Source organism: Hyaena hyaena, unplaced genomic scaffold, assembly GCF_003009895.1.
Source record: "Hyaena hyaena isolate Hyena2069 unplaced genomic scaffold, ASM300989v1 scaffold_1022, whole genome shotgun sequence".
In the NCBI taxonomy this organism is placed as follows: domain Eukaryota; kingdom Metazoa; phylum Chordata; class Mammalia; order Carnivora; family Hyaenidae; genus Hyaena; species Hyaena hyaena.
Genome location: NW_024081656.1, coordinates 428,330 through 453,419, shown reverse-complemented (window position 1 = coordinate 453,419; position 25,090 = coordinate 428,330). Strand labels below are relative to the sequence as shown.

Genomic DNA, 25,090 nt, shown 5'->3' with positions numbered 1-25,090 from the left:
ATATACATACATATATACATATCTATATATTACTATATGTAGTAATAGTATAACATAATAATGTAATAATATAAGAAAATAATGTAACAATATAGGTAATATAATAGTATAATTGCCTGGGAGTGACAAATATGGGAGGCTAACTCTCTTTGGGATGGAAATGGGACCAAACGGGAGACTCAGGGGCTTTAACATAATGTTGAACATAATGTAATGTTTCATTCCTTAAAAAGCACCTAAAGGAAATAGAGCAAAATATTAATATTTGATAAAGCTGGATAATAAATATACATTTAAAAATATATCTCTATACCTTTGGGTTTTTTTTAATATGTCATTCAGGAAGCCAAAGAAACAAAATAGGCTTATATGATGTCCATCTGATCTTTTCTCTACTAGAGTGTGGCCTCAAAAGTAAATCCATTTCATGAAGATGCACCTTAGACATGAGATAAATGTCCTTCCATCTCTCACAGGGCTGCTGTGGTTATTCTAGGAGATGGCATATGTAAAGAGGCGCTCACATCACTGAATAAGTGGTATCTGGCAAGGGCAGAGGCAGGTGTTGTGCTCACTGCCGGCGAATCTCTCGCCCAAACTAGTCACTGTACTTACATGCCAGTCCAGGAACCACTCTCGCACTTGGTGAGCATCAGGTCTGCCGCTCTCTCCCTGCCCACTCTGCACCGGCCACTGGCCATTTCTGACTCACTGAGCTTCCTCAGATGCCCCATGGTAGGAGGAGAGGCAGCAGCATATATATCCCATGAGGCAATGTATGTCCGTGATGATCCCTTTCTGGAGGGAAGCAGACCTCGAGTAGGGCCTGAGATGAGACCAGTCCTATTTCCTGCCCTTGTTTCTCATTTGTAAAATAAGGGAGCAGATATTCACAGTCCCTTCCCAGTGGGAACATTTCCATCTTACTCAGGTGCTTGACTTTAATGGTCTAGTAGGGGGACAAGGTCAATGCAAAAGGTTAGAATGTGACTGGGGGTTCTGCATGGCTTCCAGTAGCCCCTGTTCCTCCTCCGGCTCCTGTAGGAAGCAGACATTCAGCTGGATTTACTGGGAGTGATCATCTCTGCGAAAGCAAAGCTTCCCTGGGAAGCTGAGGGGGAGTATGGTTTTGGGTTCACTCTGTACTATGGCCACACGCACACACAGTACACTCACATTGGAGCAGAGGTTCTTTGCCTTTGAGGTAGAGCTTGATGGCTTCTAGCTGAGACAGATGACGGTGCTCTGGGTGTAGGTCAGTGTTGCAGTAGGACCTAAGAATATGACATGGGCCAAAACAGGAACACGTGAGTATTTGTGGCGTCGCCTTCCTTTGCCTTTGAACCGAGAGAGGTAAGGAGGGAGAAGAGATGACTTGATATCAAAGATGGCAACTAATATCCATGCTGATGAAGGATGGTTTAATTCTTACCATTCATCTGCCAGGGACACATCAGGGTGCTCTAAGTCATGCAGGCCTGGAGATCAAGCAAAAGGGGTTAATGAGTAAGGATCACCTGCATGGGGCACAAATACCCCTCATCTCTCAGGTGATCTAAATGCTTGAGAACAGGACCATTGAGTGGTGAGAGTAGGCACCAACCCCAAGGATATCTGCTCATGAAAAGGGACTCTGGACAACGGAAACGAGGCAGAACTCTCTCCCCATTTCCATCTCCTTCGGCCACTGCTGTCGCCTTCCCTGGCTGAGTATCCCAGGAAAGCCCAAACTCCATGAAGATGATCGACACACCTGAGAGCCCTGAGAGACATGCTTAGTATGTTGGTGGAAACACTGGTGCTGGAGCCCCACACGGCGGGAGCAGGGAGCTGGTCTGGGCCACTTAACTCGTGTGTGAAGTTAGCAGGTTACTTTACTTTTTTGAATGTCAGTTTCTTCTTGTGCCAAACAGGAATAATAATAGCCTCTAACTGATGGGTGGTTGTGAGGGTGAAATGATAGGTTGAATGATATGAAATTGTCAATACTCAACTGTTTTTGACCAGCAAAAATTGCTAGTTGTTATAGGATCCTAAGCACAAATGCACCATTGGTCCAGAAAGGTAGCTGGGACAACTGGGGGTTGCATGGAACTGGGGAGTTTTTACAGAATGCTCCAGACCACTCTAACTCTGTGAAACCACTCTCTTTCATTGTACCTTCATGTGAGTTTGTTTTGAAGGCTCGTCACCAGACAAACACTTGTGAGTGATGACCTCAGGAACTCAGATGATGCTTATATAGCCTGTTTGAGGGTGTCAGAGTTTCCCAAATGGCCAACAGTATCTTACTGCACTCAGGATACCAGCTTACTCCTCAAATACAAATGCAGAACAGAAATAGCCAAATACTAGATCTAACACACCTAACACATCTAACTCATCTACTCTAGATGAGTAGATAGATACCACATCTACTGATGACTGATAACGTGGACATTAATGACATAAGCTCTAATTTATTAAACAACTACTATGTTCTTTCTCTTTGTGCATGTATATGAGTGTGTGTATATATATATATATATAGTGGTATACATATTACTAAACATACTATTAGCATGTATTTATATATATGTGTAGTAGATACGAGGTGTCAAGGAGGCTCAGTAGAGAAACAATTTCAGCAAGTAAAACTATAACCCATACCTTCAGCCTCAGTAGCAACTCCTTACATTTTGAACAACGTCTACCTGTTGACCATCTATGTAATATATGACAGTGGGAAAGTATGTTGAAAATTCCCACATTCTGTGGGGCAGCATTCTTTATGAGAGATCCTGCAAAAGTGTGGTTGCCATCCCCAAGAACCCCTACCTTCTTCAAGAACAGAGCAGAACAATAATTGTGCCATGGCCCTTATATCAGGACCCTCTACCACTTGGTCCAAGCGGAAGCAGCTTTCTCAGGCCCGGGTACTCAAAGTTGGCAGGATTGCAAGTCCTCTTATTTACACAGGACCAACAGAGAGAGGAAGGTCTGACCTCATTTGTGTGGATAACCAAATACTCTCCCTCTTGCTGGGATTCAAGCTAATTTCTTGCATGGTGATTCTAGTTAGTTCTGTGACCTCTCAGCCTAACAGCTGTGAAACACACAGGGTTCTAGAAGATGATGGCTAAAGAATGGCCCAAAAGACAATGCAAAACAACTCTGTGTGTGTGTGTGTGTGTGTGTGTGAGAGAGAGAGAGAGAGAGAGACAGAGAGAGAGAGACAGAGAGACAGAGACAGAGAGACAGAGAGAGAGAGACAGAGAGAAAGAAAGAGAAAGAGGCAGGCCTGTGTACTGAAGATTGGCTAAGGAAATGGACACATGAGATGCAAACAATCTATTGATAACCTCTCTTTCTACTGTTCTGACCATGGGCTGTTTCTTCAGTTCACCTCAGATAGTTTAGACATGAATTTTCTGGCTTCATGGGCAGAGATATCCACAGAACCACACATGGCTCATACAGTGAGAAAATTCTAGAAGTTAAAAAAAGTGATTTCTGAGAATACATCCTGTTGAGTATCTTGCCCAAGTTACAAAGTTGCCTGCTCTCTCTTACGTGTGTCTGGGAAGAGAGACCATGTGATCGATCAGCTCTGCAATGGTCACAATGAAAGCTTTCAATCTCCTTTCTAGTCCTAAAGATCTCACAATGACTTGTGAGACAATGATCTCACAATGACCTGTAAAACAATGAACACTACTTGGGAGCAGACCAGGAAGTTGGCTATGAAACTTGGCCTCTCAGGACCACCAATCTCTTCATTCTCCACTACATCATTGGAGTGAGCCCTGAGGTGGTCCAGCTTCTGGAAGTTCACTACATGCACTTGTAACCAGCTCAAACCCATTAGAACTGTCTTGTAACCAACCTTCCTGCTCTTGGCCATACTTTCTGGGGACACCCAGTGAGACCACTGGGTGAGTGCTCCTGCTCCTTCTCTGTGGAGAAGCAAAACCTCACCTACACTGGATGAGAGACTTACTCAAGGCCATTTGGGGAGAGGAAACTTTCAGAGGTCAGCCTCACCCCTCCCCTGTGAACTGGTGATACTGGGGAAGGGAGCTTCTCTGAGCTACTGGGTTGTTGTAAAGGGCAGAACAGGTGTGGCAGTGGTTTAAAGGTTTCAAGGGCTGTAACAACTACTACCATTCACTGGAAGTTTACGAGCGCCCATGCTTTATGAAGACAAGGGGATCTGGGAATCTCAAGGTGCTCCTTATTCCTTCTGACCTAGGTACATCATTTAAATGATCATATTTTCCCCCTTGGACCTGGGCTGCCTTGAAGCACAAATGTAATCTGTGGCTCAACTGTGTGGAAGCCTAAGGCTTGCATACCTTTGTTTTCATTTTATTCCCCCTGGGCTTGAATTTTTATACTACTTGGTATTTTCCTTGGTTGTGATTTTTTTATGCATGAGAAGAATATAGTTGGTGGATGATCCTATGAGTTGGCTCAACAAGTTTGTGGATTAAAGCAAATACAAATAAATGAAACCATAAGGAAGGCCACTCCTAGTGGGGATATTCCCACCATTCAGAAAGCAAGCTTAGATCAAGTGAGCAATAAGTTGAGTCAAATGCCCAGGGATTGGAGTCAGGGTTGAACAGATGAGCAAGATCTTTGGTTAACCCAATGGCTGGATCTGGGGCCTTCTCCCCACCGTAAAAGATAAAATGGGCCAAAGCATTATCTTACCTTCTTCAATGGTTACATTCCCTCGGAAGAAATATTTCCCATGGCCTCTGGAGAGCGCCACACCTAAGCTGTGCAGAGAAACAAAGCAGACCTTGAAATCCACGGCATTGACTGGAATAGACTTGTGGGTTAATTTTTTATTTTCCATTTTCACATTTCCACTTCATGTTCTGTAAACAATTTTTCCAACAGTTTACTTTCAAAACCCCACTGATTATAGTTGGTGTTGGTTTTTCTTAGGTTCAATCAGCTGCTTCAAAGCAATTTCGGATTAGAACTACCAGCAGCCATTGGCTGCTCTTGCTCATCTTGAAAGAGGCGTGGCAAATGCCTTGCGAGATGCCCTTGCAAGAGCCATGTGCCCTGCTCCTCACCACTGTCTGATGCACTCCTGCCCTACATTCAGCATCAGATGGGTCTTTCCAGACCCTAGAGCTTAGGATTAGGGAACTTTCAAGGGCTAACATAAAAATTGCCACTACCACTAGAGTGTAGCCATATTATTGCATTGTGAGCATCTGTGCCCAACCCTCTCCTTGGTCTAGTAGATTTTTCCAACTCTGTGAGCTTGATTTAAGCTCCTTTCTAAAATAAGAGAATATATTTTGAAAACACAGTCTCTTCATTCTGCAAACCCACTTAGCGGACATGTGTTCGCTCGCTTGCTTTGCTTCCAAATGCAATCAAACTCACGATCCCTGGCAGTCTATGACAGCGATGCTATCATTTATTTTTCAGATTAATCTATAGTCAGTAAATTCTTTCTCTCCTTAGCTCTGTGAGGTACCAGTTCGGGAATGTGAAGCCGCCCCACTGAAATAACTTCCTGCAAAAGTGTTACAGCAGTAAGGTCACAGGAGCGGGAGACCACAGAATGCCACATGCACGTCTGAAGGCAGGCAATGGGGCAAAGCCATTTTTCAGGACTCTTACAGAGAAATAACAGGATTCAAAGGTGGACAAGCACAGAAGTACACTTCAGAGAAATTAAAATGGAGGCACAACACATAGGGATGGAAATGCTACTTCCTAGTTCGAAGGCCTGTTTTTTGATCATGGAAATAAAAGGTGAAATGGAACTCACTGGGCAGCAAGTTAGATAGATGGTTAAGGAACCTGGTAACCCTCTGAACTGGTCTCTCCACCCTTAGTTGGAACCCCCAAAGCTTATTTGCTTGATAATGAGATGCAAAGCCATGACAAATTGAGTGAGTCTTCCTAGGTGAGCCTGAACCATCTTCCCCCTTCTGGAAAACAGAAACAAAAGCAGCCTGGGAAAAGCCCCTTCCTCACTCTTTCCAGCCTTTCGGCAGGGTGTTTGGTTATCTTCGGATGACGAGCTCTGAGAGCATCAGCAGGTTTTGTACAAACACAAGTGATGGATCTGATGGAATGTCCATGTATTATGGTCAGCTCTACCTGAAAGGGGTACCCTTGATGTCTGTATAATAGTAGTCATTTGTCATCACCAAAACCCGTTTCTAGATTGAAAAAAAAAAGTCGTAGAGAGAAGAAAACATGGTTAGTCTGCTAGGTGACGTTTTCAGAAATAAATAAAAATAAATGGACACGCTATGATCACGTTAACAGTACTACATGAATCTTGTTTGAGATAAGTAAAGACAAGAGAAAAATGATCTCAGCGAAAGATATTTATTCCAGATAGAGCTTTCAAAGCTAATTTTTCACAGTGGTTTGTTTTAAAGTAAGCAGCTAGAATGTTTGAGAAAAATGTACCCCTTTGTCCACTGTCTTCTTCACCTCCATAGAGAACTTCCCAGTCTTTCGGTTCACCATGGCGTTTCTTAACTGAAACAACAGAAGGAAACTGGTATTAGTCCTTCCCTAGGTTGCATGCCATCTGGCCATCTAGCATCCTGCAGCTTGGGAGCACATTTGGTGGTGTGTGCCAAGGAGAGGTATCACAGGGCTGGGCCGTTTCCCCATCAGATCGTGGGCACTTTGGCGCTTGGGCTGCATTCTGCACTCAGCCCTCTAGAACAGGGCTTCTCCAGAGTAAACATCCAACAGCTGCTATACCAAGGGAGAGAGGCTAACAACAACAAAAGACTTTCCACTTCAGTTTGGGGTGCTCGTGTAAACCTTGGGGCAGCACCAATGAAAAAGCCTGTACTATGTGAATGGAGCCTGAGAGTCAGAGAATGAAGTCCCAGCAACCACGAAAACACTCAAGAGGGCAAGAATGTCTCTGGGGACAAGTTATGTTTTCAAAAAGGATATTCATTTGTCATGAAGAAATCATTTTTCAAAACATAATCAAGTGAAAGATGTTTTCCTACATAGTATTTTTTATTTTAAGCCAAACCATTTGGAAGACAGGGATTCTCTTTCTACAGCATGAAGCATCTTCAAATGCTCCCAGAGAAATTGGAGCCAGCTAATGGTCTCACTTACAGTAACGTACGGTGACAAGGCAACCCGGTATCTGAGTTCTGGGGGTCCCATCTAGGGACAGTGAATCTTATGCCCTCCTTCCATCCTTGGCTGACCTCTTCTAATTATGCGTGGCCCTTCTGTGGGTTCACAGAAGGACAGCAGACGCAGTGATGAAAGATGTGCTGTTGTGGGCACCAATAGGGGATGAGGGGTATGCCATTTAATGGAACAGGAACGGATGCTAACACGCCACACTTTCCTGGCCTCATGCCTGTTTTTTTTTTTTTTCTTTCTTTTTTTTTTTTTTTTGTTTTTTAAATTCTCTCCCTTCTTCTCTCCTCTGAGGAGCTTGACTAAGATCTGGCCGATAGAAAACTGTAATGTTTGCAAGTAACCTAAATTTGATTCAGGGCTGTCTAGATTTGGGTTCACATTCCCGTCTTCTGTGAGAGAGTAAAAAGCATAATTTTTAGCTGGAGGCATGTATAAAATAAAACATATATTTTACTCTAGATATTTTTTAACAACACATAATAGGCATTTCTGGAAATATTTTCCCATTTTAACTTTTGTGGTTTTGGATGGGGAGAGCTGGTCCTAATTAAGTCTACTTTCTAACTTTCAAGAACGGCTCGATTTATCTTTAACATGGTTTTCATTTTTCCTTTTTCTGGTGCCTGCCTAAAGCCATTTGGGACCTTCCCCTCTCACATTCCCCAGGCAGGTCGGAGATTAGGTAAGCTGCTCCATGAGTCCGTACCACCCCGCCCCCATCCCCCAGTAGCAGTGAACAATCAGCATCATCCCCGGACGGCTCCAAGGCCAAGGTCACTGATACTCTCTGGAGGCAAATGCTTGTATGATTAGTCCGGTCTTTCTCTTTTCTTCAATTTTAATGAAAACAGATTACACTTACTAAACACCTACTTGTGAGGCAGAATAGCACTATAGTTAGGAAGTGACTCCGGAGCCAGAGCTTATGATCTTGAACAACTCGCTTACCCTCTCTGTGCCTCAGTTTCCTTTCCTGCAAAATGGAACTAATGACAGCACCCAACTCACAGAGTTGTCATGAGAAGGAGATGCACTGATATTTAGAAGAAAGCCTCGTCCACCCCAAGCATCCAGCACATGTTAGCTGCCTCCACTATCATCCCTACCAATCACTGTCATTGCCAACCTCTTCCATCCCTTTGATGTTAGACCCTGGTCAAGAGCTTAAGGAATCAGAATTCAAGCTTGGGTTTGCTTGACCACAGATGCCCATGCTCCAAACCAATGTCTTTTCAACCTTTGACTGTGAGTCACATAAGAAATACACCTTACTCTGTGATGCAGTCTGTTGTCTCTTATGTTAATAAATTTCAATGCTTGTAAGTGCTGCTCATGAACAAATAATGGATTATGGGATCCCCCCGCACCCCCTCCCAGCTCCCATGTTAAAATTGTGGCTCTTCACAACCTGTGGGTCAGCACAAACTGAAAAATTGTCAGCCCACGGTAAAGAGAAATACCTCAGGATAGCAAGACTCAAGTCTTACTGGTGACACAGACTACATTCTGTGACCTCTCTGTGGCTTCATTTACTCCTCTTTCATTCATCCCATCCAAAGTGTTGTGAGCAAGGACGCCCAGACCTCAGGGATCCTGTCAGGTGCTGTATATCTGTGTTGACCAGTCTTATAAAGCCCAGACATCACTTACAGATACTGTCCACTGAGCTCTTACTACGTGTCAGACACAGGTTTTAAAACCCTCAAAATAAGGCACAATTATTATCCTTGTTTTACAGATGGGGAAACTGAGGCACAAAATGAAGAAACTTGTCTACAGTCATACAGGCTCTCTGTCCCTTAAGCCCATATTGTTACTTTGCTTCTCAAAGCAAAAGAGGGAAAGCATTTGGACAAATGTAAAGCATTAATATAAAACTGTATAGCATGAAGACAAAAATAATTTATGTTATTTTGAATTTTTTAAATCAAAGAAAAGTTTTTAAACTTGACCATGAAATAGTCTAAGGTGTATTTTTTTTTTAAGATTACTTATTATTTAGAGAGATATAGAGCACATGCGAGTTGGGGAAGGGCAGAGAGAAGGAGCGAGAGAATCCCAAAAGGGCTCTGCGATGACAGCGGGGCTTGATCCCACGAATAGTGAGGTCGCGATCATGACCTGAGCTGAAATCAAGAGTCAGATGCTTAACTAACTGAGCCACCCAGGTGCCCCAACAGTCTGAGGTTTTATTTTCCAGTAGACTGTCCCATTAGGGGGTGACAGGAAGGTGGTTTCCGTCCTTGTTGCCACAAGAGGAAAGGGGATTTTGTACTTTTTCAATGGACTGAGTGGTGGGAACAGCACCGTGAGACTGGAACAGTCTAGAAATGTCACTTTTCCATCTGAGAAGAACAAAGGTTTGACCCCCACACATCCTATGGGTAGCCAGTGGCACCACTGCCCCAGGGACTAGCTTATAAGACAGGATGGCCGAGGTACACCCAGATCAGAGACCAGAGTGGCAAAGAAGTAAGGAAGTTATACATCCCAACCAGGCCAGGAAGGGCGTGATCGACGGTGCTGCTCAAAGCTGTCCAAATAGCCCCTGAATTTGCCACCAACTGGATTATAGCAATGCTCAACTGGAGAAATGAACATGGCCTGGTGGAGGAAAATTCCCAAACAAGTTTGGGTGTGCCCATATGTTAGCATGTCATGTAGTCATTAAAAAAATCACATGTGCAGATGTTCAACTTAATGGTGTCAAAGAAGAGCAAATTAAAGCATCAATGGTATACCTTTCTTTTGTCCTACCAGATGCAAATGTGATAATGCAGTGACATTAAAGCAGCTTTCATCATAGCGTGGATGATAAAATAAAGGTCAAACCTCCTTAAGCTGAAAATTGTTTTCTGGGGATGGTGATCAGGCTCCCCGGACAATGAGAGCCATCCTCCTTCCCCTGGCCCTTGTGTTATCCAGGTCAGGCATGCCTCCTAGAGCCCCCTGTGAGTCTGTCTCTTTCATCTGCACTCTGAAGCTGAGGTGGCTTCACTGACCATTCAAAGCACCCACACTTGAGCTGGTGGTCACGCTTCTGGTCCCACTGAGAGCCTACAGCTCTTCCTCCTGTGTTAGAGCTCATTAAGGAGGTTTCCCCCAGATATTTGCTGATCACCTTAGGTTTTATGTGTAATTACATAATGACAGCTCATCTGGCTAATGGTGGTTTGTCATCCACATTGGAACATGAGCCTCACCTTTCCTGGTGCACAGGCAGCAGGCATGTCCAGGCCCCAAAGACATGCAATCTGGGCCAAGCCAACAGATTACAGGGGAAAGGAGAAGCAGGAGATAAACAAGTCTATCATTTCCATGTATGTGTTTAACCAGAATATGAAAACAGACTCAAGGACAGAGCATCTGTGCAACAAAATCAAAAATCCTCCCTCTCTCTTAGGTGGGCTGTGCTTGGTTTGGGGACCTGGGCTCAAGCATGAGCTGCAGAGACACTGGAGTAGGTATAAAAAAGAACAACCTAAATGGGTACAGTTCTCATAAAATTACATCAGGAGAAGAGGTTTATGGGGTTTTAGAAGGAAGAAACGCAAAGGACACTTTCCCCTGACTCAGCCTAGGTAAGGAGAAACGTGAATTGATTGGAGGGCCATAGACAAGGCTCACACTGCAACACAAGGGATGTCAGTTGGACCGGAGGCAGAACTGGATAGACTGGTATTTGCAACCACACCCCATGGTAAGCTCTTGTTCAGCATCTGGGCACAAGGACTCCCCATCTTTGCTGGACCACTCAGGGGAAGATACTATGGGGATACTGAGTCGCTGCTATAGACTTCAACTCTTGGGTACAAGGGCTCTTGTGATCACAATGTGGTCAAGAGCTTTGGGGCCAGACTTCCTGGGCTGGAATCCATACTGTGAGCCCATGGACCAATGAGTCCTCTGTCTCAGTTTCCTTACCTGCAAAAATGAGGATAGCAATAACACCTACTTCGAAGGACTGCTGTGTAGAACAACCTAGTTCATCCACATATAGCACTTATAGTAGAGCTGGCTTGTAGGAAGAATTCAAATATATGTCAGTTACTGTTATTTATATTAGTTTTTTTCTCTTTATAAGAATAATCACGTTCCCTGAGGAGAGTTTGAGAATGACTAAAAGGTAACAGAAGTAAGAAAAATATCCTCACTTCCTTCAACCTTCTCTGAAAATTTATAACCAAAGAATAAACACCATTTTAAAAGCTACTTTTTCCTTCCCAGAGGTGAGCAACACTAGTGATTCAGGCTGGGCTATGGATGGCTCAGCCTCCCTTCTTGGCTCATGGGTCCCCAAAGGTCTGTCCTACTCGCTGTATTGGTGGTGTGATGCCTAAGTCACTGGAGTCTGTGCCAGCAGTTCTGCTCAGTGGTTTCTAATTTCTTTCTCTTTAAAAAATTTTAATTTTAGCCAGTCTATTTTGCACGTGTTTTAATAGTTTATGTGATCTCACATCTTTTTTTTGGAAGGACACAAGGTCTATGTTATAAATACTGTCATTTTATTCAACAAGAGCCACACTGCCAAGAGAAGTAGGATGCTCCTTCCAAGAAGTTCTCTGCAGCTGGGAAGACTCAAGCTGCTTCTTCCTCAGTGGGCCCTGTTTGCAAGGCACTTTCCCCGATCTTAACCAAAAGCCTGCCCTCTGCTACTTACCGGCAAACCCCAACAGTGGACATACAGGCATGGTGGATCTTGTGTAGACTTCACAAAGATGCTTTGTATGGATTCCAGTATTCTCCAATCAATGGAGTGCAAATCTCTAGGAGACAAATGGTGACCTGGGTTCCCCCAGATGCACTGGTGGTGAAGGAATTCACGCTTTGAGGATGCCATGTTCCTCAAGGAGGCCCGAACCAGAGAGACAACAAGAGACCAATCTGAACAGAGTAAGAACACTGAATGTGTAGGAGAGGTGGGAATTCTAAAGGTGGACACCCCCAAACCAGTCCTGTGAGTCAAATGGAGGTGAAGAACATGTACCAGAGGCTGGGAATCTGGGAATCTGAGGAAAAAGATGATAGGGCAGGGAAACCACTATTAATAAGAGTAAATATTAGCTCATTGAAAATTAAATGGAGCACAGGTGACGGATAAAGTGAGCCAAGTAATAAATCTCTTCCAGTAACATCCAAAGCAGAAGTGAGAGCCTCATCATCTCTGTGCTCAGGAGTGGAGGAGGACCTGTTCCCTGTGGGAGGACTCTGAAGTAAGATCAAGCATACTCCAGTATTGCCTCCCATGTTAATCAAAACAGATGAGATGAAGTTCATGGAGAAGCATGTTGACAACAAGGTTCCAGCCTTCTGGAAAAGGAAACCAAAAGGTCCAGGGAAGTCAAAATAAAGCAACTGATAAAGATGGAAGAGAAAGGAAAACAATGGAATGCACCCTTCAGACACTCATGAGACAATTTAGCAGCTGTAAGTCCATGGGGCCTTCATTAATCAAAAGGTTCCCTGAGGATTAATGATGATGAGAATGGTATAAAGAATAGCCACCATTCATGGGCCCTCACCACGTCTGCACAGTGGTGTAAATACCTTTTCATCACTTGGCATATTTACACATTTAAGATTCACAACTGATGTAGGTACTATTATCGTCATATTCATTTTACTGGGGAAAAAGAACAAAAAACAAAATTGAGGCATGGAGAAGATAATTGCATGCTTGGGACCAATAGCCAGCATACAGCCAATGTGGGCTTTGAACCCAGATAGGCTAATGCCTGGGAGGTGCCCCTCACAACTGAGCTAGCTGCCTTTTAGTAAAAGCAGGTTGAAAAGGGAGGGCATGGACATCAGGTACAGTACAGTGTAAAGACCCCAACGACTATGTTTAAAAGAATGAGGAGGTGTAAACCCTACCAGATCATTGAGCTGACCTGACGTCAGGCCACCGGTCCTTGGGAAAAGAGGGCAGGCAAAGAAGTCGCTTTTTATCAACGAGCCATTATTTTGACTGAACTTGAGTTTAAAGAGTCTTAGTACAGATGAAGAAGGAAATCGGCTAAATTTCTAAAACAGATACACTTCTTGCAATTTATAGGCAAGGAAGAGAATCCAAGATTTACGCTAGCTGAGATATCCAGGGAGTAAAGGACTTGAAGAGAAGAAAAATGACAGCCAGAGAACCGTGATGCTGGCCATGTTTCTGAAAGGCCTGGGAACCCAGCTGAGGAATCCAGATGGTTCCCCTCAACAGCTCTGCAGAAAGCAGGACAGACTGAGGGACAGAAACATTGCTGTCTCAATAGCGAAACTGCAGAAAGGATCCTGGACAAATCAAGGAGGGTGCGGGCACAGAACCATGACTCTGCACGGAGACACCACAGAGAAAGGAAAAGAGCAAGGATCCGGGCAGGAACTCATGGGAAGTGACAATTTAATTAAGGACAGTCTTCCTACATTCACGCAAAGGCAGCCATGTCGAACAAATCTGATTTATTGAGGAAGTAACAAGAAGACAGACGGGGTTAAGTCTTGGGCATAAGGAAAGCTTTTGATACAGTGCCGAAGGCTGAATCTGTGCGAGAAAGAAGCGTGTGCGCTGTTGCAGTGTGGAAAGATGGGGAAGGCTGCGGAGGCCCAGGAAATACACTTCTAGCCGTGCAAATGGGAGGTGGGCGTGCTAAGCCCAGGGCTGCTCTCTAAAAACAAAGGCTGGAGCATGGTGTCCTGACAAGTGCATTGTGGTCCTGACTTTGTGGGGGACAGAGTCTTCTGCTGCCCAGTCAGGCTCCGGCCAGGCTCCCCTGTGGGCAGCAGGTCCCATAAACTGCACTGAGGGAGAGTCTGGATTAATCCACATCAGGAGGGACCAGAGCCTGGCAAGAGATGGTTTTGGCCAAATGCACAAAGCAGGCAGGTGCTGGCCTATCTGCAACTGTTCCAACCAGCACAACTCCAAATGCCATCCAAAGGGCCCATTGTCTCGATGTCCCTGCAGCGGCCACCTCCTAGGATAGCCTCCAAATACAGAAATGGGTAGAGTGGAGCTCCCTCCTCATCAGTCACTTACCACATCATCTCGGTCTTCCCACTCTACCTCCGAGAGGTCAACACTACTGTAGTTAGGTTTCCTTCGCTTTTTTCCTTCTTCGTACTGGCAGGGAGAGAAGGAAAAAAAAACATTTCCATGAGATGATCATCCAGGGCAGCCTTTATCTCCCCAAGCCCCATTTCTCAGTGGGGACCATGAGTAGAGAGATATTGGTGAGAAGTCCAGCAGGGTGCAGTCCTAGGGGTTTTAATAGCAGGGAAGCTGAGGCCAGTTGCTCTCAGCTGGTAAATAACAAGCCAACTCTACTTGATATGAGTTTACCCACTGGGCCCATTGGTTCCAAACACACCAGAAACAAAGCAAAGCTTGCCCTATGCCTGGATGGAGTGTGTGTGGAATGGGGGAGATCCTTCTCTACTCCAAAGTTTTAAAGCCCACCCCTTCATGACATAGGAAAGGGCTTTGTACACAGTTTACCAAACATCTAGTCATATCTCTTTGTTGTATAGTTCTCCCACCCCTACCTCGTGTCCCAAAGCTACCCCATAACTCCTTGGCTAGGAGACAAAAGTACTGATCTCCACAGTTGGGCTCAACATCCTGGTACCATTTTGTAGACACACAGAACCTTCTACTTGCTATCACATTGTCCACAGCAGTACTGAGCTAAGCACAGCTCTTTTACCTGGAGTAGATGTGGGTATTGGAAATCACTGTCAGATTTAATGGCCATTAGGGCATTCCTCTGGAAGAGCTGATGAGTGCATTAATAACTGGGGAAGTGGTTTTCATTTTTTCCCCCTAAATCACTAGTGTTAGTCACCCTGCAAGCCTGCCATTTTACCAACTGGATGTTCCTATGTCTGGATGGTCCTGTGTCTCAGGACCTTTAATGCTGGCTGTTGGGATGTTTATAACGTAGGAAAGTCTGCCCTCTACTGCAGGCTAAAGATAAGCAGCCCTTGTGCAAGATCATAAGATACAGCCAATGGCATATTGGAAAAAATATATAGGTATATGTAATTTTTTTCTTTTCTTTTGTCTCTAAATTGATTATCTTTGGATTGAATTGGTAAGATTTTAAGTGAGATGCAGTGTCACTGCAAGTGTATTAAGATCCCCAAACCACAGGTTACCATTGTGGATGCTGCTTGGCTACTTGGGAGACAAGGTGCTGAAGGCACACAGGCATGAAGGAGAAAGTCACTGGTGATGTTTTGAACAGGTCCAAATGAGCCCCTGGTGGAACCCAGGGGACAGAGACCAGAAAGGGTAGTCACTGTGGGGCCAAACAGGGCCCAGTGGTTTTCCTCCCCTCTTGTTTTTCCTGTTAAGTATTTCAGGAGCCCTGAGAAGTCTTCAGAAAGCCCACTGTACCACCCAGGAAGGCTGCATTGGCTCCGAGAGGCAGTAGGCTCGGATCACCCAGGTCAACCACCCTTCCACTCCCTGCTCTCAGGTTTTCCAATGAACAGATGTTCACGGTCAGTTTTACAACATCGAATCCACTGCAGATGAAGAGGAAGGGAAGTGGTTCCCTGAGAAGTTGCTATAAATGACAACAGATTCGCGGTTGGATCTTGTTATGGAAAGTTCGTGTGTTCACAAAAGCTCTGACCCTGGCAAGCACCAGGCTGGAGCCGAGTGAGAGGAGCAGGAACGAGGTACATGGGGTTGTCACCCATGGCTCACAGTGAGGAGGTGATGGGGAAGGGGGTGCATGATGTTAAGTAAGACTCCACATGTCCTTTGAGCAGCTAAAGTCAGACATTCTTGGGCCTCTGTTAACTGTCTAATGGCCCCCATGTTCCAATTCACTAAGAACCCCTCCTGAGACCCATGAGGTGCCCCAGAAGCTCACACAGCCCAGCTTCTGGCCACTAAGGGAAAAGTCATTACAGTTTCTTGAGCCACGTACCACTAGGTCTACACTGTCTTTTTGTGAGAAGCACTTTCTTTGGTCATTACAAAAATCTCCTTTATTTATTTATTCAAATACATTTATCAGACACCTAGTAAGGACCAGGTACTAAGGATATAAAAAAGCCAGTTAAATAGCCTTTCTTTCTTTTCCAAGGACTCACTTACAGTTTATCATCCTTAATTCTGGCCCCCCCAAAGGTCAATTTATTGCCCACCATGCATATTGGAAAAGGGGCCTTCACAAGTTCAAAAATGAATTCCATGACACATTAGATAAGATGATATAACCAGTGTGTGCAGGAGACCCCCACTCACCCCCAGCCCCCGATCATATTTCCATGGCTGAGCATGATGTTATTTCAGCCTCTCCTAAAGAAACTCAAAAAGACTGCCGAGGTCCTGAGCACTAAAAGTGCCCTCATCCTCAGCAAGTATCCACTTGTCTTTGTTAGACAAAGTGTTTCTGCCACTTAATGGGCATGTGATCTTGAGCAAGGGCCCCTGTAGCTCCATGCTCTCCTTTTCTCACTTGCAAAATAGAAAAACAATAGTACCTCCGTGGCAATAGTAGATTGAGAGAATTATCTAGATTCTACTGTATATACATTGACAAACACATTCCTAGCATAGAGTAAATCCTTCATATGCTAGTATGATTCCTGAGACCCATGATCTCATTGGCCAAGATACAGGCTCACTGTATACAGTTGGCTTCTATGTCCTTTCCTTGAAATTAAGGAGACCCAGTCAGTGATTCTGTGGGTCACTGCTCCGTAAACCATAGGCAGGAAGGAGGTGTATGTTGAAGATAGTTGTGTCAGACAGTCACACTCATGCACCTCCTCCTGGTGTGTATCTAAAGCATCAAGACTTGCGTACTATATACCTCAGCTGGGACTTGAGACTCTCCCAGGAGAAAAATCCAGATCTGTGCTAAAGAACCCAAGTCCTTTCAGATGGTATTTGGCAATTCTGTAATGCTCAGAGAAGCCTGGACTTCTGGCCATTCCTGGATGTCAACCATTCAAGAAATTCAGTACACTGCACTTCTGATATCCAGAAAACCTGGAGAGTTTAGAGCGTGAGGTAAATAAACATTCCCAGTGTATTGGTCCACAAGCCAGTGAGTCTAAATCATTTAATTTCATTGAATGAAACAATGGAATGCTGGAGATACTTGCTCTGGGACTCCATTTTAAGGATGCCTCTCTCTCTCTCTCTCACTCTCAAAAATAAATAAACATTGAAAAAAAATGCCCCACCACAATGTCTGCTTAACCAGATATGTGAAGCTAGTCTGAAACACTTCCCATTTGGATCTTTGTTAACAGTCTCTCTTTAGAGATCAAGCAGTAATGTAGCAGAGTGTGTCTCCAGGACACAGATTGATTCAGAGCTGGGAGGCATAAATCATGCCAACCCCAATGAGATTCAATCTGGGATGCTTTCCTGGATTTATCTGGATAAAAGAGCTGTGCATCCACTAGCATCATTAAGGTGATAGGACATGAACTTGGGCCCCTCATAATCATCTCTGCTTCTGCTTGGAGAGAGCCTTCATGAGAATGAAGCCAGTGCAGAGAAAGCAGAGAAGAGACAGGAAGAGAGTCCTGAATACATGGTTTATGTGCCTGGATCAAGCTGTGCCTGAAATCTTTATGTCTTTAGATGTTTCAGGTACAAACACATCCTCTCCACATTACCCCCTTCCCTTTTTAAACATGTTGTTTTAAAGCTGGCTTGGGTTCCAAGTGTAAGTAGTCACTGGAGTTCTGACTTGTATATATTTAATGCCTGTATCATTTTTTTCCTTGTAACTGAACCACTTTTAAAGTACATTTTAAGTGAAGTGTTCCTAACCGTTCTTTAGGAACATGTGATTTGCAAAATACCTCACTGTTAATCAGGATAGACTAGTGTGTTTGAGCACGGCTGATGCCCTATCTCTACTCTCCCCCTGAGAGGACACATGGGAAGCCACAGTGTAAGAGTGACAGAATGAGGAGTAAATCTGACTGCCAGGCCACATCTCCCCTGTCCCATGGGATTCAGCCCGCGACACATCCTGGACCCACCAGCCCCACTCCCTGTTTCCCTGCGTGAGGATCTCGTTACTGGGGCTGAGGCATCGGATATGGCATTTGTTAGTGTATCTATAAACTGTAACTTCCTTTGAAAATGTGATTAACGAATTGCGAACGGTTTCCAAAGGTTTATAAACAGATACTTTGAGAGCCACGGGTAGGTTTGTAGTTTTTGGTGCCTGTTTTATGAAAAAAATATGTGGGGGAGAATTTAATAAGGAAAGATATTCTGTGCTATGAAATACTTTGAGGTGGAGTTTCAAATAAAGGCCAGATGTGGTGAACACACAAACCAGCCCGTGGCCTAGGAGGATGGGACACGATGGGCACCCATGAGCAGCAAGCTGGAGCCATACGGGGGCTGCCTCATGTGCCTGAACCTGCCAGGCAGGGCTTAATTGGCTGCATGTGAGTGTTCTTGTGGGTTACCTAGAGACAGACTTTGGAAGCATAATGGGATGGGCTGAGGTGATGGCCATGTTCATGTTGGTTTGGAAAAAAAAACAAAAACAAAACAGAAGAAAACAAAAATGCCTTTGCTTTTCCTGTGTTTTTTTGCGGGGGAAGGGCCAGAGGAAATCAGCTACACACATCCACGCAGCCTCTGCAAAACGAATACTGTATATGCTAATAACTGATAAATTGTACGTGCCGCTCCATGCTGCCAACAGGAAGGAAGGAGATGGGTGTGGGAGGCTCACAACTGGAGAGGAAGAAACCTTGCCCAAAGCTAATGCCATCTGCTGCAGGGGTGTGGCCAAGGGCAGAGAGCCAGCCATTGTCTGGGCAGATGTTCTCTCCCAAGGAAAGCAGGGTCCTCAGCTGGTGAACACCTTTGCCACTTCCTGCGAGGCCTGCATCTCCTCTTGTCCCAGGAGCTGAAGTGGTCCTTTCAGGAGAAGGAAAGGAGGCACCTCTTCTTTCCTCCATGCACGAGAAAGCAGGGCCTGATGGCCATCGGACGCTTCATTCCTTCACTCCTTCAGCTATTAATTCCCTCATTTGCTTGTTTACTCACCCACATACCCCAAATACTGTTGGATACTGAACATTTATCAGGCCCTGAGCCAGGCCCAGGTGAGCCTGGGGAAAGCAAGAGGAAGCTGTCTGAGAACGGCCATCTCCCACAGTCAGGTTGTAGATAGTGGTTCACCACTTGTCACTCAGGGCGGTCAGAAGAGCAGTTAATAGAGGCGCCCTAGAGTCAGACTCCGGTTCTCATCACACACACGCTGTGTGCTCCGGGCTGGTGTGTGTTTCTCTGAGCCCCATGTTGCTCGTCTACAGGATGGAGGTAATAGCATTCAGCTCACTGGGCTGGAATGAGAAGCAAACGGGCACAGACGTAGCTGTATGTCTTGACAAATAGTCTTGAGAAGTGCCCACTCAGCAAGCGCCAGTAACTGCCAAGGTCATTACTGACTCCTGAGATGCGGCAGCACCTGCCTCAGCCCTGGAAAGTAGGCTCATGGGATCAAAGGTTTCATAATAGTATGGTCGTTTTAAAGAGGCAGTTCAACCTGGCATTGTGGTCCATTCTTCTCAAGGTCGAAAGGGAAGGTCTCAAACAGGACTCAGTCCCAAGGCCAGGTGGCCAGGTGGGCCTGTGACAGAGCAATAGTCTCTTCTCTAGAATTTGCATATCAAGGTCTCTGGCTGCTGTGGTATGTCCAGCCTTAGAGGAGATGGCCCCAGGGAAGGAGAGTCTCAGTGGAGGCTCAGTGAAAAAAGAGTATCAGCTACTCTTGTCTACAATCCAAATGGTTACAGCTTTTGCTATTTTCTAAGGCTTTTTTTTTTCTATACTTTTATTTATTTCTAGGAGAGAGAGAGAGACAGCATGAGCAGGGGAGGGTCAGAGAGAGAGGGAGATACAGACTCTGAAACAGGCTCCAGGCTCTGAGCTGGCAGCCAGCACAGAGCCCGACGCGGGGCTCGAACCCACGAACGGCAAGATCATGGCCCAAGCGAAAGTCGGACGCTTAACCGACTAAGCCACCCAGGCGCCCCTGTTTTCTAAGGCTTTTTTCCTCCCCCTCGATTATCCATGTAACAATTGCTCATTGTCGAAAAGGTGGAAAATACTGAAAAGCGCAAGAATTGAAAAAGAAAATATTGCACTCACTATCACAATACAGGCCAAACAGGGATCTCCACCCACCATTCTGCTAACTGTTCCCAAGGGAAAGTACTTTGAAGTAGTTACGGTTTTCAGTTTTCTAAGTTCACTGTTTCTCCAAAAGGAATTCATAAAATGTAGCAACCAATCTGTTCTGCTTTCCAAGTGACTGCCTTTGGCAAAAAAAAAAAAAAAGAAAGAAAGAAAGAAAGAAAAGGAAGCAACTGTTTTCTGCTGGCCACCTTCCTCTCACCTCCTCACATTCCTCAGGAAGAATGAATGCCCTTCTTCTCAGCGTCGTGCTAAACACTGTGCATGTCTCCACGGAGGGATGATAGCTTCACAGATGGGCAAGGGCAGAGCCCAGGGGTGCAGGCCATGTGCTCGCCTGGCAAACTGGCAGTGGAACTGTGATTCCACCCCATCATTGCCTGGTGGCTCAACCTCTGGTCTTCACCACACTTTGCACTGCCTCCCTTAAGGGTGTCTCAACTCGGATGGCGACCACCCACAGGACTGTGCGCAGTAGGCATACTAACGGGTGTAGAGACACTCTGGAAGCCAAATCCCACAAGCCACTTGTGCCTCCCCGTTAGATGCCAACTCATTCAGGTTGCCTTCAAACTGGGTTTCACGGCCATCGATGCACGGTTCAGTAGACTGAGAACAACTACGATATACTGAGTACATGGAGCTGGGATCATGCCGCATGCCTCGTACATACAACACAAGGCTCAATAGCCAACAATGGACTCAGAGCCTCAGCGAAGACTTGTTGTATCCGAGGGTATCACGGTAGCTACGAGTTCCATCAAAGCGGCACTGGTCCTTTGATTGTACGACCCTACGTGGCTCAGAAGTTTCTAGATAAGTTTGATGACTGGATGACACAGACACGCCAGGGTAGAAATCCCAAGGAGTCTGTACGTGGGGATAGAATCCGTGTTCATGGGAAGATGAGAAGCCCAGATACACTGGAGGGAAGCAGGGAGGGCGTGTCCAAAAGCAGCCGGAAGGTGGGAGAGAGGTAACAGGGCATGTCGAGACAGCAAGCCTTTTCCTTTTTCCACCAGGTACCCTGCTCTTATTAATTAATGTTTTTAAGTGTCTCAAAGATGAAAAGTTCTACGTGCTCTCCTAGTGTGATTACAAAATCCTTTTGATCGCTGTAAAACTAAAGCAGCCTTGGTATTTTTTAAAAAAACAACAATTAACAGGCTGCTTTGAAAACCCAAATGACCTTTATCTTAATCAGTGTCCTCTCAGTGGCGGTGAGTCACACCATGGTGTGTGGGGAGGAAGTGGCCTCTCTCTACTGGCGGTTTTGGAGGCTTCTGTGTGGCTGATACATGGCGGCTGGATGTAAATTCCCATTCTCAGAAAGCCAGTCTGTCTTGTAATAGCAAGTGAGCCATAAAATGAAAATCGTGCTGAGTAGTTGGGGCAGGAGATTTGGTGCCCGCACAGGGACTGGGAAGTGAGGACTCTGACCCAGAGAGAGGGGAGGTGGCCGCAGGGGTCTGAGTCAGGCGAAGGGCTCCTGCTAAGGAAATACCAGCCCTCAGCACAGAAGGAAGACCACAATGCTACCTGCAAAGGAAAGGTGCGTGCGGGTACCTGGAAGACAGCCCCCTGATTGGTTAGAACACTCTGGACAAAAACCCACACTACAGTTTTCCGGGCAAAGTTCAGGACAACCTTCAGGATGAATGTCAAAGTTCCAAACAGAGTTGCCCTGAGCTCTTGAGCACAGACACTGCCATATTCCGAAGCTGATTTCATATAAAGCTTTCAGACAGCTGAGTGGTTAGGAAATACTATCCAGAGTAACAAGAGGACCTCTGTGATTTGAAGGTATGTCTGTGACATTTGACAAACAATTTTTTTATGCATTTACAGAACTTTATTTGGCATTATTCCCCTGAGCACTTAACTACATTAAAAGACCTTTGGATATTGAAACGTGTCAGACTGTTTTGAACATGTACTGTAACTGGGCACCACGAACTACAAAGACAATGGATTTTTTTACTCACTCAAGTGAAATTAAAAAAAAACAACAACCCAGCATCAACCACCAGTGCCACAAAACCTTGGCATGTTTGCCTTCCAGTGGCGCTGCAGAGAGCCATTCACACAGAGACAGCTCTCTGATGTGTGGTTTCCTCCTGTGGTCAGGGACGTGGGCCTTCCTAGCCTGCCACCCCTGTTCCTATCACCTCTCCTGGCTCAGTCCCTGGGAGAAGTATTCCATTCCCATTGTTCCACCTGGAGGGATGATGTTTGGACCAGAGAGCCCTCTCTCAATGTTAAGGTTTTTGTGCTAACTGGCATGAAGGTCAGGAATGGCAATGAATTTGTACGTGAAGGAAATAGAGGGAGGAAGAAAAGAGGGAAAGGAGTCCTTTCTTCCAAGCCAGCTACCATTACCCTTGACTGGTTTATGCCTGTGATGATATCAGCCTACATCAGATGGTTGAGCCTTCACTAAATGTGTGTGTGTGTGTGTGTGTGTGTGTGTGTGTGTGTGTGTGGCTTTATTTAGAGGGATGTGTGGCATGATAGCTTTATTTTGTTTCTCTTTTTCTGCTAAAAGTTTTAAAGATACTGTTGAAGGAGGAGAAGACAAAGGGATCCATTTCTGTGCCTACATCTTCCATGGACGTTTCTCTGGTCCTTCAGCTAGAGTGTGTCTCCCTTCTTCCCTTGGGGTGGCCCTTATTCTGCACCTCCCTGAGGACACGGGGTTTTGTGGCACAAACATGCACATGGCCAGCTTTTCAACCCATCTGTCCTCTGCCCCTAGTCACATCCTGATCACCAAACTGAACAGGTTTTCATCCATCATTAGTCCATCCAGCCCACTAGATTGGTGACCCAACAAAATGTTTAGGTTTGATTTTTTTTTCAGATGATTCTGAAATACAGTCATATTAAAAAAAAATTCTGGATGCATGATGGTCTGAATAAGCCCAAGGGACTTCTGATGTCACTCATGATTCATAGGAAAACCAAAGATCCCCTGCAAGGCTGACTCAGTCCTCTGAGTCTTACACTTGTCTGTGATCATGGAGATGTGGGCAGAAGCTGAAAAGGCAAACAGATTCAGAAAAAGAGGCCAGTGGGCCAGGCAAAGTAACCAGGGCTCATCAAACCACCATAAGCGTTGCTTCTATTTTTTCTTTGTCTCTTGAAATTGAGTCATATCTCTCCATCCCTCTTGCCGTCAACTTAGTTTCAGCCACCATGATACCTGCCTCCCTGTTGATGAAGGTGAGTGTCTGCTAAGCCTCTCTGCATGGACTTCACCCCTCTAGTCTATGCTCCAGGGTCCACATGGGATTTCTTCTGCAACCAAAATCGCCACTTGGCCTGGAATCCTCATGGCTCCCCATGTCCTCTAGGATGATGTTCAATGTTTGGGATGTCACAGTCTGAATCAACCTGCCTCTGCTTGCTGCTCTGACCTCTCTCTCTTCACTTCCTGCCCCTCTCTGTATGACTCCCCAGCTAGACTGAGCTGGCGGCTAACAACGTCATTATCATCCTTGCCTTCATGCTCTGTATCGACGACTCCAACTGTTTCCAACACCCTTCACCCCAACTCAACATCCAGTGGCTCCTCAGGACTTGACACAGACATCATTTCATCTGAGAGGTCCATGCTGGCCAGTGCAGAGTTGGTTCCGGACCTTCCTGTCTTCTCCTGAGCCTCCTGTGGTCTCTCTGTCCACACCCATCACACTGGACTGCAAATTAGTTGCCTACTTGCCTATCTCCCCAACTAGGTCCCAAGATCTTTAGGAAAGAGGCTATTTCTCATCCAGCATTGAACCTGCAGTGCCCAGAAGAGTGCCAGGCAGAATAGATTCACCATGAATATTTGAATATTTGAATGAGTAAACAGAATCAATGAACAAATTAGGATGTGAACGTAAGTGAATATACTTAATGAGCACATGTAAACCCACAGTATGGGTGTGGCCAGTTCTAGACCTTTTGTGAACATGAACTCATTTAGTCCTCAAAACACTCTCAAAAAGTAGGCACTATTTTTGTGCTCATTTTTCAGCATAGGAAAACTGAGGCCAGGGAGGTTGAGTAACTTGCCCAAGGTCACACAGCTGGCAGGCGAGGCTGAGTCTGCTGCTCTGCCCCATGGACAAACATGTACCTAAGGCTGCTGCCTGGTGCCTGCCTGAGATGTGTGCTGTGAAGACACAACTTAAGGTGTTGTGATGGCAAAGCGACCTGGGTTCACAAACAACCAGCTCCCTGCCATTCTACACTGAGCAGAGCTGAGCTTCAAATTACTAACTCTCAAAGGAGTCTTTCCATTAAATATATATGACTGTACTGTTTATATCTGTATTTGAGCCTGGATGAAGCAGGCTCCATGGAAGGAGTATCCCAGTTGTACGACTCTCAAGCTTGCTGCAGTACTAGAAGCCAGGCAGATGCTTGCACCTGCCCCAGTTACTCCCTAACCCTCTTCCTGGAATGCAGACAGAAATTCAGAAACTCCAGGTGAGGCCTTCTGTGAGAAGCAGGCATTTGAGCCCTTGGGCTTTTGATTTGATTTGAAGTACTCTGTGTGTGTGTCTTCCTTCTAGATGATGTTCTAGACTTGACTTTGGCAAAGTACATTTGCAGGTCTGCCTAGGGCAAACTGTGTGCCTCTGTCTGTCAGACTTTGGTTTTCTAGTGACAGGGTCCAAATGGGAGAAGCCTCTGTGGCTATGGTAAGTGGAAATGGCAAGTGTCCCCTTGACTCACTCCTGGGGGTCTCTGCCCTTCCAGGGTGCGACA

The 25,090-nt window shown here is 45.4% G+C and overlaps 1 protein-coding gene across 1 annotated transcript in view; it reads right to left on the bottom strand.

The window, feature by feature from the left end:
• Positions 1 to 25,090, bottom strand: part of CACNA2D3 (calcium voltage-gated channel auxiliary subunit alpha2delta 3) — a gene marked incomplete at its 5' end in the record, with an annotated part of 605,771 nt that overhangs the window by 169,272 nt on the left and 411,409 nt on the right. Inside the window, 6 exons of the mRNA XM_039221819.1 lie at positions 1,177 to 1,274; positions 1,433 to 1,478; positions 4,696 to 4,763; positions 6,115 to 6,176; positions 6,433 to 6,504; positions 14,174 to 14,257. Of these exons, the coding sequence (XP_039077750.1) occupies positions 1,177 to 1,274; positions 1,433 to 1,478; positions 4,696 to 4,763; positions 6,115 to 6,176; positions 6,433 to 6,504; positions 14,174 to 14,257 (430 nt within the window). The remainder of the gene's footprint in view (positions 1 to 1,176; positions 1,275 to 1,432; positions 1,479 to 4,695; positions 4,764 to 6,114; positions 6,177 to 6,432; positions 6,505 to 14,173; positions 14,258 to 25,090) is intronic.